Genomic DNA, 16585 nt, shown 5'->3' on the forward strand with positions numbered 1-16585 from the left:
GTCTGTACTTCGTAACTGGTACGTGCAAAAAGCCAAATTCCACGCCGTATTGCTTGTGCTGTATGGAGAGTCAGACTGCTAGCCTGTATTGTAGGCTACGTAATGCCGAGACTGAACTGGCTGCCAGCCAATGCATCGTCCGGAAGTTCTCTCTCTTTTTTTAACTTTTTCTTAAAACATTTTTCCGGTAATGGAACTAAGCTGTTTAATATCCTTCTGCAGGTCAAGAGTGATACGGCAGGAGTCACGTTCAAAATAACAATTACTTTTAACATACCTTATAATGAATAATTTCAGACAATTCAGTATGATCAAAGACTTGGTATTTTATACAAAATTAGCTTTAGCGGGTATACAGAATCGCTCACAGGGTCGACGTATGCATGTGTGATATGACGACCTGTGAAACAAAGTACGTATTGTTTGTTTTTTTTGCGATTATCTTTTATCTGAATGGATCATTCTTGGGCAGTGTATTCCAAAAGGGACATACTGAGACAAATAAGGTCATCTTTCAATAACCTGCGATCAGGCTTTCTTTTTTTCGCGGCGGAGGAAAGGAGAAAATTCATTTTTCCGTTGACCCCTCCGCCCCGAGAAAAATAACGCCTGATCGCAGTTTAATCTTTCAAAGACTTCTCTGCTGTACTGTAGTGTCAAAATAACTTCTTTTCTGTGGTAAGAATTACATCGGGAATGTAACGTGCCAACACTTACGAGGGCGTTTAATCTCGCATGACATCAGCCAAGGCTATCTTTCACGAGGCTTAAATAACGGCATAGTATAAAACAAGGACTGGACTCTGGACTGGACTCTGGACTCTGGACTCTGGACTCAAAAAAACCTGGACTTGCAATGAAAAAAAAAAAAAAAAAAAAAAAAAGGAATTAAATTAAATTATCCACACGATGATTTATGTGAAATACAGACCTGTGTTAAGGCTGATAATATTAAAGGCTGATTTTTGTTCTATCAAAACTCTATTTCTTCTAGTCTCTCTCTTTCTGCAGCCGTTTATAGGGATGTCACACAACGCTCTGAACGCTTCCCAAGAGGGGGAGCGTTGTGTGACATCCCAAAAAATGCTGCAAAGGAGACTGCGTTTCTGTCGAAGTATTTATCGTTGCGCAGTGGTGGATGGTATGTTGTAACAGAAAGAATGAATTGCTATTGTGTCTTTTCTTTTCTCTTTTTGAAGTGCCTACTGCCTGTATCTCTTCAGATGCTGTGTAAAGTGGAGTCTGTTCTCGGCCCGATGGCTGTTACTACTCTCGTATGGGTGTCAATAACATATGTATAACTAATTATCAAAACGACAGGGCTCTGAAACGTTCAGAGAGAAATCACGAATCTGTTATCTTTAATCAGTTCGATATATAGGTACTAGGTGAACTGTCACGGTTGATAAATTAAACGGCTTCTAAGTAAACGCAAAATATACAGACACTGAAGTTTACTTGTTAAAAAACAAGTTACTCGATGGAACGTAAAGATGTTCTAGCATTCTTTACATGGACATTTCCGTCAATTTTCGACTACTATAAAAACCCAACAATAAGCTCGCTAGCACGAAAAATGCTTCAACGTAACTTGCACGTTATCTGACAGCCCATCGAGTTCTCTAGCTGCCTCGAATACCTCACTATCTGTTGGTTCACACGATCAACTGATTCTAGTCGTCTGTTTTCTGGTTGAAGTTAGTTATTGGAGGAATAGTTAAATTCAGTACAGCCTTGTTCATGCCCGTCTGGACAGTGCCGTGTGAAGGACTTATTTCCACTTTCGCGGATGATGGCGTGTTTAGCGTGCCGGTTCTTGCCTGATTTCTATTCGGCGCTGTCGTGCTTTCTCCAGCTTGAGCGTTTGTAATATCATTCACGCGAGGTTTTCTCTATGGAAAATAGCATGAAATCGACGGGCAAAATTGGTTACCATGTGTGACATACCCAAACCCGTAACCGTTTTCAGACCCGGCTTCTGAAAGTTGTACTCGGTTTGCGATCAAAGCATTCCAGCTAAATTGCATTTTATCGCCTTGAAAATCAAAGGAAACCATTTGCTTTGTAAACTGATAAAGTATCACACAATTTACCGCACATAAACGTTGTGGTTAACGAAAGTAAACGCTTACAAAAGAAAGTTTAAAATTCAACTCTAATTACAATTTTTGGTTATTTCTCTTTCTCTCTTATTCAATTGGAGTTTAAATGACAAATACACCCATACTGAACCAAAACGGCTTAAAAGCCATACCCTTTGAAGAGACGCATATCCAAAAGAGCTTATATAGGATAGGCCCTCCCCACCCCGGGCCTACTCTGCTTAAATGCAGCAACAAAACGAGCTGGAATTACCCTGATTAGTTCACGCTTAATAAAGAAAAATAAGCAAAAACTTATAAGAACAGAATTGTTACTATCGATTTAAATCAAAGCTCCAAAACTCATCCCAAAGGGCCTTTGATTATTTTATCTGTCTATCAGGCGGCATGTGAGCCAATCGCTCACATTATCGATCGATCCAATTATCACTCATTACATTCCTACTGCGCGGGGGTAAAATATAGGTAAAATAAATGTTGCAAGTTGCTAGAAACTGGTGCATGCAGCGTTGTTATGTTTCATAATTTTAGCGACATTTTGAGCTGACACTCGAGGGTTGCGTGCTGGTAAATATTGTAATCATAGGCGAGCTTATTGTTAGGTTTTTATAGCAATTAAAAATTGACGCAAATGTCGATACAATGTATGAGTTCACACTACACACTCTAAGCCTAAGTCAAGCCAAGTCATCCTAAGTCCGCTTAAGCATTCAGACATATATTTGAAGACAAATTCTTTTCGTGCAAAACTGTCATCATAAGCGATAAAAATTATCGCTAATGATGACATATCGTATCGTCTTAAATTTCGTGAGGTAGTCACGATCCATTTTAGCGACGAAATTGAGATCAAAATGAGACCGAGAAGCCGTAAAATCGCTGTAATTGCGACTGTTGTCTGTTTAATTATTAAATTTACAACGTTGATCAGCCAAATAACCTTTTTCAATACGAAATCTCATGTTCCTTCATGAAAGAATGATGGAAGATTTTCTCCAAGAGAGTGAAAGCTTGCTTTTTCTGACCGCCGTACTTTTGAGCGTTCGTCGGATAAGGTGGAAAGTCCGTAGCGTAATTTGCCTTCAAACTTTCCGTCCTCTCAGCGATGCATGTTCAGTGGTTCTTGTTCGTGGCAGAGAAGTAGCCGTGTCGTGATTTTTTTGGTTTTCGTGCCTAACGCGAGAATCTCTATCTGATAAAACTCCCCGCTTTTGAAATTTTTTTGCTATCAGGTTTCTTAAGTCAGCCTTTGTCATGTTTGAAACAGACTTAAGAACTGCTTAGATCGTTTGAGTTCGCCGACACTAAGACAGAAATTTAGCTTTTGTGACTTAGCGGTTCAGACCTTTCATTTTCACTAAGTTCACTAAGTCGACTTAAGAGATTGCTAAGTCGTTGCGTGACATCCCTAAAAACGGCTGCAGAAATAGAGACTTGCAGAAAATGGAGCCTTGATAGAAAGAAATAAGCCTTTGTCGAAAAATACAATAAGGCCGAGGTATATTTTTTTGACAGAATAAAAATACGCTCTGTATCAGAACGCCCTGATTACACCACACCCCTAAAAAAAAATTAACTCTTTTCTAAACAGAGGACTCTCTTTGTCTAAACGGCATGCCAAACACCTCAAGCAAAGCAACAGGCATTACTGTCTTTTAAAACTGGTCTGTATTTAACTTAATCCGTGGCTCTGTGGCTAATTTTTATCTTTATTCTTATTTTTTTTCGTTGTTTTTAATTGTTTTGTAGTGGAGTCAATAGGTTTTTTTTGAGTCCAGATTTTTTGAGTCCAAGTTTTTTTGAGTCCAGAGTCCAGAGTCCAGAGTCCAGAGTCCAGAGTCCAGAGTCCAGAGTCCAGAGTCCAGTCCAGAGTCCAGTCCTTGTTTTATACTATGCCTTAAATAACGTATATGACACGCTGTTTGTGACGGCGAAGAGGCAATTAATTGTTCAACACCTACGCACCCCATTGTTTCTAGACATATCTGGAGTAAACCGATCTCAGTTAACAGTCCTGAAAATACCGAGATGAAAAGGACTGTCCCATTTGCGCAATTCAGTCTTGGAAAATCTTCGAAGGCATCACTATGAAGAGCGTTTTGATAACTTTGTTGTTGGTCGTCGCTGTGCTGCTTGTTACAGCTGAACCCAGAAGACGAGGCGGAAAAGGAAAACCCGGTGGACAGAGACCTGGAGGCCCGAGACCATGGCAAAAGAAGGGTAAGTTACAAAACCAGTTATGTCTTCTTCTGTTATCAACTGCAAATCCAGTAGTTGATTTATTGTTTTACATTTGGTGTCCCCAATGATTTTGTTCTTTATGTTTAGAATGTCACAGAAACTGTTCAGACTGTCAAGAGGGGACTTGCCGGGCGTGTGATGACGATTTTGCGCTGAAAACGATAACCCTTCGTCGCTTTAATAAAACTACCTGTGTCCCTTGTCGGCGACTTAAGATGAAGAACCCTGCTCTTTTTCTTGAACAGTGTGTGACTGGTAAGTAATTTCACTTGAAATTCTGATGATGTTGGTACAAATGCTTCGAGTCCCGTATACAGTCAACGGGCTAAAAAGCCAGAAGGGAGAATTTCATGCGCGGATCGTGCACCACGGACACTTGATTTTCATTTATTCACGCAACACGCGCGCGGTACACGTTTCGAACTTTTCACTTATTGAGCCCAGTTTTATATATTTGGTCGTCTTTAGAGACGAAAAGGCTACACCCTCATCGAAGCAATAATTTTTTTCTCCATTTCAGCAACGCATTAGGTGTCTACGTCAGAGCGTCCCTTTAATTAGTCAATGAGGGGATATTATCCTTGGCTACCTACGTACTGTCCGCTTTATAGAGGGTGTCCATATATAAGTTTGACCATTAGACAAAAAGCTTTGCATGAAATTTTGAATTATAGTTTATAATTTATTTGATAATTATGCTGATCTTTTCACTTGAAAGAAATTACCTATTTTTTATTAAACTTTCCAATTACGATACACTTATTACAATGTAAAGGGGGCCAACTGTGATCAATTAAGACTGTAATTAAGGTTTTACTGTTCTTATATTTAGAACGTCTATCGCATGTACGTATTGCATTGTTTTAGATTGTTTTTACTAAACTCGTAGAAAGGTATTACACTTTCAGATACTATTAGACTAATTCCATGGTTTCCTATTGTTTTGTTTTGTCTATTACGCACTAACTGCTAGATATTGTACTATAAGTAAATGAAATCACTCTAAGTGTACTTAGCTTTTCGGGCAATACCATCTGTAAATGGGAATGCTAATAAAATTGTTGTTGTTGTTTTTGTAGTAGTTGATCACCTTTCCTCCTAACAGCGGCTTAGAACTATGAGGTAACAATTAATCAGGCAGCAAATTAGACAATTTGTTCTTGATATCAAAGATACCAGGGTACCACTTAGCTCGTGGCAGGTCCTTAGTACAATAATACAATGCAAACAATGCTTTTGTGTTGTAATGCATTTACATGTACATCTAACTGAAGAAATGTTGACTTGTAAAAAGCATAAACCATGAACGGTAAGACTGGATGAGTAATATTCCATTTTCCCTTTCTTAATAATCACAATGTTTTCTTCTTTTGGAGTGTAAAAGCGAGATTTAAGCAACCTGTCATATCATAATACTTATTTTGTCAGACAGGGAATGATTTTTCAGATTTCCCAGCAAACATTTAGGTCGCATCTTTCATGGTTTATGCTTTTCACGGGTCAACGTTTATTCAATAACATATATTTATAGTTTTATAAACGTAAAACAAGGAGACAAAATACCATAGCTACAAAGTAGTTTATAAAATATAAAAGGTTAAAAGATAAAAACGATGCAAAGATGTAAAAGACATATCATAATCACATTTGAGAGTTAGCCAAACAAATGGGGTTAAATCGGCAGTGACAAACTCAACGGCCTTATGCGCCTACTGGCGCGACGAGTATTGATGATGATGACAAACTCAACGAAAAAACGTTGTCTAATGTGCTTCGACTTGTGTTGCATGTTTCAGTGCCTACACCCGCACCTGTCTGTCCTAAGAACTGCTCCAGCTGTCAAGATGGAACCTGCCTTACCTGTGACAGTGGATTTGCGTTAGTCTCTCGGCGTAAAAATAAAACAATTTGTATTCCCTGTGACTTGGGAAGAAATGGCAAAAAAGGCGACAGATCACAGTGTGGCGCAGGTAATTGTTCTTGTTGCTTTGTCTTGAGTTGCGACTTAAGTAGTGAAAAATTAAATTAACGTTCCATTTGTTGGTTAGCCTGCTTAGCAGGAGCCTGTCATGGTAGTTTGCCAACGTGTTTTTTTTTTTTTGCGCCTTTCGTGTTTTCCGAACGCGCGCTCAAAAACTCCACAGGCGCCTGCTTCGCAGGCTGTTCGTTGGTTTGCCGGACTTAACCTGGATGGCCTTTTCGGACACTGTTAGCTGTGAAAAAATGTTGAAACTAAGAGATTTATGTCACGGAATTTCGCAGATTTTTGGTCTAAACTGTTCCAACATTAGAACATTTCAAGAAAGATATAACCTTAATTTGGGGATAGAAAGCCTCCGCTATAAATATCGGGTTTTTTTTTCAGCTTTAAATATCGGAAACAACTAAAAAACTTAATCCTCGTTTTTTCAAAGTAGCAAACCCTTTCCTTCCTAGCCATCTGCAGCCAAAGACGCTTGTTAACAGTTGCAGTGCTCTAACATAGCAATTGTCAATAAAAAATGGACCATTATTTTAGGTTTCCTACGACATAAATACAAACTCAGTTGGTTGTTGCTGTTATGACAAAAGCCCCTTTAGATTCCCTAGCTTTTTATTTCCTCGCCACATGTACCCACTAAAACAACTGCTGCAATCATGTGTAATGAATTTTAAAATTTGCTTTTAATATTGTCTTTCAGAGTCTTGTGGAAAAGGCTGTCTTAACTGTACAGAGAGCATCTGCAGTGAATGCAAAGATGGATTCGAAATGATTGAAGACAAGAATAAGTGTAAAAAGAAGAAAGGCAAGTTCTAAGTCACGAGATGCTAGATGCAAGAGCTCCCGTATGTAAACCGCCTTCCATTTAGAACTCTAGACTCCTTTAATATGTCGCCGTTTTTCCGAAAGGCATTTTATTTATTACTCAGTATACCAGTTTTTCTAGACAAAATATCTTTATCTTACTCGCTCTAGATATATATTTTAAAAGCCAAGGAATTTTATAAACAAGTGAGTTCATTAGCTGAAAGTTCCTTGTACGCTTTTGTTATCTGCTAACTACTTTACTACATCGTTCACAGATTGTGGAAAAGGTTGTCTTAATTGCACATCAGGTATTTGCTCCCAGTGCAAAGATGGCTTTACTCTCAACCGGAGGTCAAGAAGATGCGTTAAGTCATGTACACCTGCAGATCCTGATTTTAAAACTCCAGCCTGTGAAGGTAAAGGCAAAGGAAAGGAAGGGAAAAATAAACGAAAAGGCAAGTTCACTGATTCTTAGATTTTTGCATACTTTCAAGGATTCAGTAAGCTTCACATTTAAGTGACAGTGTCACGAGAAATCTTCTAAGTCTTATTGTAAAATATTCTAGAACTACGAGGATACAATCACTGTTAAGCATTAATCATTTTCCAAGATGTAAAGAGACCCTGTTAGAGAATCCAATTACAAGTATCCGGCCAAAAATGTTTAGTAAATAACCCACAATCAATGGTTTTCGAGAAACTTCTTCCAACTTGAAAACATTTCATTTTGAAATTCTCATTAAATTTGAAAACGACGGGCCGACGATTATGTCCAATTCTTTCCTACCAATTTGTACCCAAACCACGTTTTAACAATATTAAGGACTTGTAAAGTACGTTTTAGTAAGGCTAGGCCCCTATGAGTGGATTTACAATTCATACCAACACCTTCATGGATTTTCAAATTGCACTATAAAATCTAAGCGATACTGCCCCTTTTTGGTTTAAACTAAGCAGTGTACTGATACGTTTCTTTCTGTTTGATTAACAGGAGGCAAAGGAAAACCAAAGCGCAAGCCGACACCTAACCCTGCAACAAAACCACAGTAGCTGATTCAAAAGACAACCGCTGGAATTAAATTGAAACTACCGGAGCCGAATGAAGCCACAGTAACCTAACACTTCTAAACTAACCCACCACAACCACACTAACGCAAGACAGCACAGCCAATCACTTAACATAACCAAGTAACTGATTAGTAACAAACATTTAACTATACAGTTGAATCCCGATAACTCGAACCTTCAAGGGAAATATATCGAAAAAGGTTCGAATCAAAAAAGGTTCGAGTTAGCGGGAGTTCCGGAGTTACTGAGGGTTCGAGTTATCGGGATTCACTAACTCTTTTAGCTTTGTAATTATTTCAGTAACAGAATCAACAAAAACGCGCGGTGTGATTGATAAGGGTTTTGATAGTTTAGAGAAACCTGTTTGTATTTAGTTCGAGGTAATGAGAATCCGATTTACTAGACGGAATGTCATGGCTACGAAGAGAACGTTTATCGCTGTTATCGAAGTATAATATATGTAGAATAGAAGGCTTCATATTTTGAATAATAAAGCTGCACAGTTAAACCAAGTCTGAATGTTATGAGCGTGCGAGGAAAACTCGCATTATGTCAGGGCACTAGCTGACCATATCCAAAAGTTAAGATAGTTATCAGCTTCTTCTTACAGGATGTACACCAATACAATACCTTCCCCTAGCTTGTACGTTATCTTCCCAACCCTTGTATGGCAATAATTAAAGAGAAATTGCCAACTCTCATATCGATATCTTAGCAACGAAATTCTACAACCCGCGCGCAGAGTGGAAAGTCAGGGGGTGCACCTCTTAATATCAGGCATCAGGGGGGTGGGGGTAGAGGTAAGGGTGTGCCTGCTCTATTTACTCTGTCTATCCTATTCAAAAACGGAATATTCAAGTATTATATGATTTTCAAGACCCTGTACCCTTTTGCATTTAGCGGTCTTTGATTACTATACTACTTAGTCTAACTGTCACTTCGTCTCATTCGCCCTTCTGTCAATTTGAAGTCTTTTATAAAGGCCAAGGTTTTCTTTTCCGTGCCAGCGCCCACAATTTAAAAATATCTTGACAAACTCAAATCATGTGACATGACGACAAACTAATTATTCAACAATAACTCACCCAGGGCGCATACCTCGGACTTCGAAGCGTGCTTTCCGGTCCCAGACTGTAACTATTTTTGAAATCCCTTACCAGTGCCCTATTTGAAAACGACACAAAATTCTTTACTTCCCAAAATTCGACTTTTATGCCTCATTTAAAACAGATTCACAAAAATCTGGTCTTTGGATGTCATAAACAATCCGACCTCATAACATAACTACTATAAATGAATTTTGACTAGGGAATCATAAAGTATTGATCCTGCTGTGCGTCGACCAACTTTGTTTCCAAAATGAGACCATTATCTATTTATTTCTGATTTTATTATGTTTTGTTCAGTTTAAACGGGTAATGCCGTGTACTGTTATGCTTAATAAATTTGTTGTCGTCGTCGTTATTAATATTTTTTTATGCCTCTCAAAAAAACAACAATAAAAGCAGCACTAGCCGTATTTTTGATGCCAATAACATCATCTCAAAGAAGTTATCCACCAAACACTTGATTGATACCCCAATACATTAATTCTAAAATGGAAATGTCGTATTTACCAAAATGGTGCAATTTTATTAATCAAAAGATAAAATTACTTATTCGTAGGTCCGCTACGTGTTTTACTGGTCAGTACTGTACTTAGGAACTGGAACGTGCAAAAAGCAAAACTCTACGCCGTGTTGCGCGTGTTTTCTGGAGACTGCTAGCCTGTATTGTAGTATACGTAATGCTGACACTGAACTGGCTGCTAGCCAATGCATCGTCCGGAAGTTCTCTCTCTTTTTTTTAAACGTTTTTTAACATTTTTCCGGTAATGGAACTAATATGTTTAATATCCTTCTGCAGGTCAAAGAGTGACACGGCAGGAGTCACGTTCAAAAGAACATCAAATAACTTTTAACGCCCTATAATGTACGCTAATGTATAATTTTAGATAGTTTTATGATCAAAGCCCGTAGAAAGCATTCGCTCACTGTAGCTGAGAGGTGCACTGAATCAGAATGTGCCCACAGCAAAATAGCCCATGATTTCTGCACTCCTACTGGCCCAATGATATGGCGCGTGCAGCAAAAGTGTGTATGACGACTGCTGACTCATCATTTGGCGCGCCTGCACATGGTCAACGTATGCATGTGTGATATGACGACAAGTGAAACGAAGTACGTTTCGGGTTTTTTGAGATTGTCTTCTATCTGAATGAATCATTCCTGGGAAGTATAATCCAAAAGGGACATACGTACTGAGACAAATAAGGTCATCTTTTGAAGACTTCACGGCTGTACTGTAGTGCCAAAAATAATTTTCTTCCTGTGGTAACAATTACATCGGGAATGTAACAAAGAAACGTGCCAACACTTACGAGGGCGTATTATCTCGCATGGCATCAGCCAAGGCTATCTTTCAACTGGAACTGCAAATGCCCACGTTACGAGGCTTAAATTACGGATGTGACACGCTGTTTTTGACGGTAAAGAGGCAATTAATTGTTTAACACCTACGTACCCCATTGTTTCTAGACAAATCTGGAGTAAACCGATCTTGGGTAACAGTCATGAAAATACCGAGATAAAAAGGACTGTCCCATTTGCGCAATTCAGTCTTGGAAAATCTTCGAAGGCATCACTATGAAGAGCGTTTTGATAGCTTTGTTGTTGGTCGTCGCTGTGCTGCTTGTTACAGCTGAACCCAGAAGACGAGGCGGAAAAGGAAGACCTGGAGGACTGAGACCCGGAGGACCGAGACCAGGAGGACGAAGACCGGGAGGACCGAGACCATGGCAAAAGAAGTTTCGGGGTAAGTTACAAAAGCAATAATGTCTCCATCTGTTATCAACTGTATATCCAGTAGTTCTGATTTATTGCTTTACATTTGGAGTCCCCAATGTTGTCGAAGCTGATTTTGTTCTCTATGTTTAGAATGTCACAGAAATTGTTCAGACTGTCAAGAGGGGGCTTGCCGGGCGTGTGATGACGATTTTGCACTGAAAACGATAACCCTTCGTCGCTTTAATAAAACTGTCAGTGTCTGTGTCCCTTGTGGTCGGCGACTTAAGATGAAGAATCCTGCTCTTTTTCTTGAACAGTGTGTCACTGGTAAGTTAATATCCTTTGAATTTTTTTATGATGTTGGTTCAAATACTTCGAGTCCCGTTGACAGTCAAGGGGCTGTAAAGCCAGAAGGGAGAACTTCATGCGCGGATCGTGCACCACGGGCACTTGATTTTCATTTATTCGCGCAGCACGCGCGCGGTACACGTTTCGAACTTTTCCCTTTCGTCTTTAGAGACGAAAGGGCTACACCCTCTCCGAAGCAATATTAGACTGCAAAACAGTCGTTTTTTTCTCCAAAGTCGTTGGAAAAGCGCTTATCGCTCTCGTTCGAAAGCCGAGCGCGTTCGCAAAAGAAACGACTATTTTGCAGTCTAAAGCATTATGTAAAACTTTTACAAATAACAAAATCCTCCTGAAATTGCCCAAAATACACTGTTATTAAAACCCCTTCTGCTTGTACTCCTTTTTAAAAACGGTTCTCTTATATAACGTTTCCCTTAGAGTGTCCCAGAAACTGTACGACTTGTGAGGACGGCTCCTGTAAAATATGTGATGATGGATTCTTCAACGTTGAGACACGACTTCTGCAAAGGAAGATATGCGTTTCTTGCGGTCCGAGAATGAAGAAAAATTGGCCGGACGTTTATGTGAAAGAATGCTCACAAAATGGTAACAGTCTCTTTATGTACTGGCTCGCTTGAGAAGGACCACATTGAACGAGTTTCTTTGTATTCATAATAAATACGTTGTGGCTGCCATCTTTCAGTGGAAATTCTGTAAAATGTTTTGACTACCGGGCATTTAGTCTATTTAAGACCGTGCCCGGCTGCCGGGCATATAGCCACAGCCATATAAATAAACAGAGAAGATAATCTTTTTTTGAGAACGGAGGGAGAAGTGGCCCAGTCTTATCTGGAAACGCTCACATAATAATCATTGTCATCAACAACAACTTTCTTACTTTGTCAAATGGCTTCTAGCTGACCAGAGGTATCCTACTATTGAATCGAGGGCACTTTTAAAATAGAAATAACAATAATTAATAATCAACTTCCAACTCGTTTAATTAATATATATCTGATCGGAACTTACAATAATTTCTCGGCGTTGGCCGAACACGGTATAACTTGGTATTAAAAGATTGTTTATGTTCTCAATACAGGCTGTGGACGTGGCTGTGCCAACTGTCCTGAGCCTGGTGTATGCACCGAGTGCGAAGAAGACCTAAAGCTTTTCACTCCACCCGGCAGTAACATCACCAGGTGTATTAAAAATTGCCCCCCATTTTACACACTCGAGAAGGGTTCGTCTCCTCCAAGATGCGAAGTTAAGCAAATCACAAAACCAAACAACAGTAAGTTTTTCCTTCAAATTGTTGTATAAGCGGAAGTAATAAACTTGGATATATTGTCTAGGTGTGCTATCAAACTCAAACTCGTATTGCTCTTAATCCTCTGGGCCAGTGCGTTGCGATCATACTGAGGGAGTTTCCTGATAAAAGGGATACAACGGACGGAGGAGACTCGTGATAAAAAGCCCTAAGGATCAATTGATGCGTCAAGGGAAAGAGTTTTAAATGGGACCGTAAGTGTCCCATTCCAAATATCCATGGAAGTGGGTAATGTCTTAATTGCAACCTTCTTTTCTATTTTATCTTGCAGAATGTGGAAAAACCTGCGCTGCATGCACAGAACAAGGAATTTGTACGGAATGCTTAAAGCCATCGGTACTCATAAAATTTGGTGACCGCTCAATGTGCAGACAGCGATGCCCATTCCATTTCAGAAAGTTTGTCGATCCAAAAACGAGGGCTACAATCTGCGAGAAACTTAACAAGCAACAGCGTAAAGGTTAGTTCTCTAAAAATAAACATGGAGGGTTGGGCAAGGGGGATTAGTACATACAGAATTCCTTAGCTCTTACAAAATGACACGAATTTTCATAGTCTTTTTGCACTGAGTTGAACGAAAAAAAGGAAAAGATGCGGGTGCAAAAAATAAAGGAAAGGGAAAAATATTATTCCGTCCTTTCCTTTATTTCATCACAACCTCCTGACATTATGCCACTTACTTCAATTTGGGAGAAATTGATAAGCCATCCTAGCTGCTTTTTGCAGTACTCATGCACTAGGTAAAGGCCGTTGCCATGTTCAAACTAATACATCAACCTAATAAGCTATCTCTATCGCATCGCATTGTTGTGCGATTCAATAATGAAATAACGTTATCACTGGGCTCTTTATGAAAATGCTGATTTCTTAATTGGTTAATTGGTAATTAACGTTGTTTTTCTCTTCTTTAATTTACAGGCGGAAGAAAGAATCTGTCTGACCCATTCTAAATGAAGTGATTTCGGAAAGCGCTTCAACAAGGAAGCATTTTTGGCATATTTCTCTTTTCTTTTTTCCTTACAGAAATCAGATTAGGTTAGGTGTGTGTTGATGTCTTGTGCTCCGGTCAAACATTGAACCCACACCCTAAAACATAGCACAGTTTCGTGCGACAATATAGAAATAAGGACCAAATTAAATCAAATCGATTCTAAGACGGCACCACCTTGTTTAGGGCAAAAGACGAAGGACATTTTTGCCACAAAAAGGACTTGATCGTCTTTACTGAGCTTAGTCGAAAAAAAAAACAAAAGAATTAAAACGAATAAGAACTTTGGCACGCTGACAGCATTGTAATTTGTTAGTTAGTTTTGAGCAGGGTTTTAAAAAGGCAAGTGACACGGGACACGCTGCTAAATTTAATTTGTTGCTGAATATCACCTTTTACGCAGTTAACTTGTATGAGCGTGTGCCCAACATGTGTCGTCTTCTTTATATTTGGTATCATTTAAAATAAATGTTATTAAACTGAGCTGAATTGCGTTGTTGACTTCAATTTAATATATTTAAGCCTGGAGTGTACATAAATACTTGACAAAATACCGAAACGAAATTTCTGAAAACTGAATAAACCCAACCCAACCCTAACCCAAATTTCAGATGCAAAAATCATTTTGAAAATAAGCCAAATCGAATGTTTGGATTTATACTCAGTTATAGCTCTTGAAGAAAGATAATCCCCTACCGTAGAGCTTGTTTTGCCTTTTACGCTGTTAGGACTGTGTTAGCCTGCGTTGCAGACGAACAAAACCCCGGTTATGTATAACCGGGGTTTTGTTCGTCTGCAACGCAGGCTAGGACTGTGTTAGAGAATGCTCAGATCTACTGTGGCACTTTAAGTTTGGGTTTCAGAACGTTATGTTCAGAGAGTTTTACTCTGTGGTATTCTTGCGCGCACCAGATGTGTATCAGCCAATAAAATCTCCTGCATCACAATCAGTTCAGGTCAGTTCCTTTGTCCCAGCAACCTTCGTGTTTTTCAGACAACTTAAGAGGAATGCGTGACACCATTTGTTTGTAACGCAAAATGGACCACACCACGCCTGATATATGCACTAGAATACTATTCTCGCAGCCGTTCAATGGAACGTCTATTGAACTAGTAAAGGTAAAAGATAAAATGAATACTATTGCATTACGTAAAATATATATCCGTGATCACGTGCGGAGATGAATAGTTCGAAATTGATTCTGTTTACACAAAAATATTCGGTATGAACACATATGCAAATCGCAAGTCTGTCGTCCATTTCGCGCCAAAGCGTGTTTGAACCTGTTAAAGCCAATTCCTGCACATCCTCAATCCAGTTTCTACTCTAGGCTTTTCATCCTGTGAATTATAAAAAGATTATTTCTCTGATTTCGCCAAAGTCATAAGAGTTTAACGGGATTCTTCTCTTCAAACAAATGATGCCTGGTGTAATCGTTGTTCAGCACTCGATTGGGCGTCCGTTCCAGTGTTGTTTTGATGTCTTTAAGCGGCTGTCTTGTGCAGATTATTGAAACGATCCACAATGTAACGAATAGGGCAAACAGAAGCGCAGAAATATCAATTGCTGTAGCCAAATCGAGACCCGACATGATTCGTGAATATCATCGATGCGTTTACGATTGGAGCGGTCGCAAAGTTGTTTCGTGGTTGCGTGACTTGGTACACCCAATCTCATGTTGCATACAAAGTGATTTTGTCCAGATTTTTTTCTTTCAGTGAAGAAACACGAAGAAAATGATAGTAACTTCCTTTGATCATCAGATAAAAATATAATAAAGCACATAGTCAAAAACCATCAAGAAATAACGAATGATGTCGCATCGCCGTGGAAATGAAGGGTGTCACGTACGTAAATATTGTAACTGAATGTCAACATCAGTGATCAGAGATAAGTCGTGCTCGCCCGCGATCGCTTCGAATCCAGCTTTATGTGATATATTTTACTGATGAAATGACATGATAATCGCATTCCCGGCTAAATTGCAGCACAAAGACAGAACGTTGGTCAATTAAGATGGAATTCAGCCATGGAAGAGGAAATACAACCGAGATCTGTGCGAAAGAAATTGATGCGCGACACCATTTTCATTTTCGTTGGATTTTGTTTCATCATTTTGTGCTTCGTTTTCCTGGGAGTCGCACAGCAACAACAACATATAACTGAGGAGCACTGTGAGGATTGTAATGGTGCGAATAATCCAAAAGTGTTTCGACTTCTTTCGGCGATATGTTTCATATTTGGGTTTACGATCATGACCGTGTTTTGGTGGCATTGGAAAGCGATCAGAAGTGCTTATGTATTGCACCAAAGACACTTGGAATTGGAGAGATTGATAGGGAACGTTGATCAACCAGTCAGAAGAGCAAATAGATTATCACTTGGAAAGAGAAACAGCGGTTGATATATAGATATATCTACCCAAGTAAACTCCCATAAGCATATTTTGTAAGATGTCAATCAAGCCTGACTGGAATTTGCATGACTCAGCAGTGGTATTTTTTATGTTGAATTTTGATTACTGTACTACTTCAGATTTCGTTTCAAGTGAAAACGTGCCCGTTGAAGAAAATGGTAAAGTTTTTTGTGAACCTTGATTGACACAAAACGTGAAATGACAGTTTTTTTAATTTTATAGAAAACCGTCCGACCGTGACAGATAGCCTCGACTCTCGTTGGGCTCGTCACGCGTTCGTTCGTAGGGAGGAACGCGTGACGAGCCCAAAGAACTTCTGCGTAGGGGCTAGTGGCTTCATGATGAGATCATGAGAGAGCAACAACTCAATAAAACGTGAAAGGGCATTTCTGTTATATGTAAATCGTGATATCTAGATACAACTCCAACTAAGGTCGTAAAAGCTCGAACAAAGTTGTCAAAAATAATTATATAAACGAAT

At 39.2% G+C, this 16585-nt stretch overlaps 1 protein-coding gene across 1 annotated transcript; it reads left to right on the forward strand.

Moving 5' to 3' along the window:
* Window positions 1-4155: 4155 nt before the first annotated feature.
* Window positions 4156-14170, forward strand: LOC144638506 (uncharacterized). The gene is made up of 12 exons (XM_078497702.1): window positions 4156-4322; window positions 4431-4598; window positions 6140-6313; window positions 7025-7129; window positions 7407-7586; window positions 8123-8177; window positions 10817-11052; window positions 11175-11351; window positions 11811-11978; window positions 12472-12663; window positions 12971-13159; window positions 13618-14170. Exons 1-12 carry the CDS (start codon window positions 4190-4192, stop codon window positions 13647-13649), a joined length of 1809 nt encoding a protein of 602 aa, XP_078353828.1. The 5' UTR covers window positions 4156-4189; the 3' UTR covers window positions 13650-14170.
* Window positions 14171-16585: the final 2415 nt, after the last annotated feature.

The sequence above is a fragment of the Oculina patagonica genome, chromosome 2 (assembly GCF_052425735.1).
Source record: "Oculina patagonica isolate OP01 chromosome 2, crgOcupat, whole genome shotgun sequence".
NCBI lineage: Eukaryota > Metazoa > Cnidaria > Anthozoa > Scleractinia > Oculinidae > Oculina > Oculina patagonica.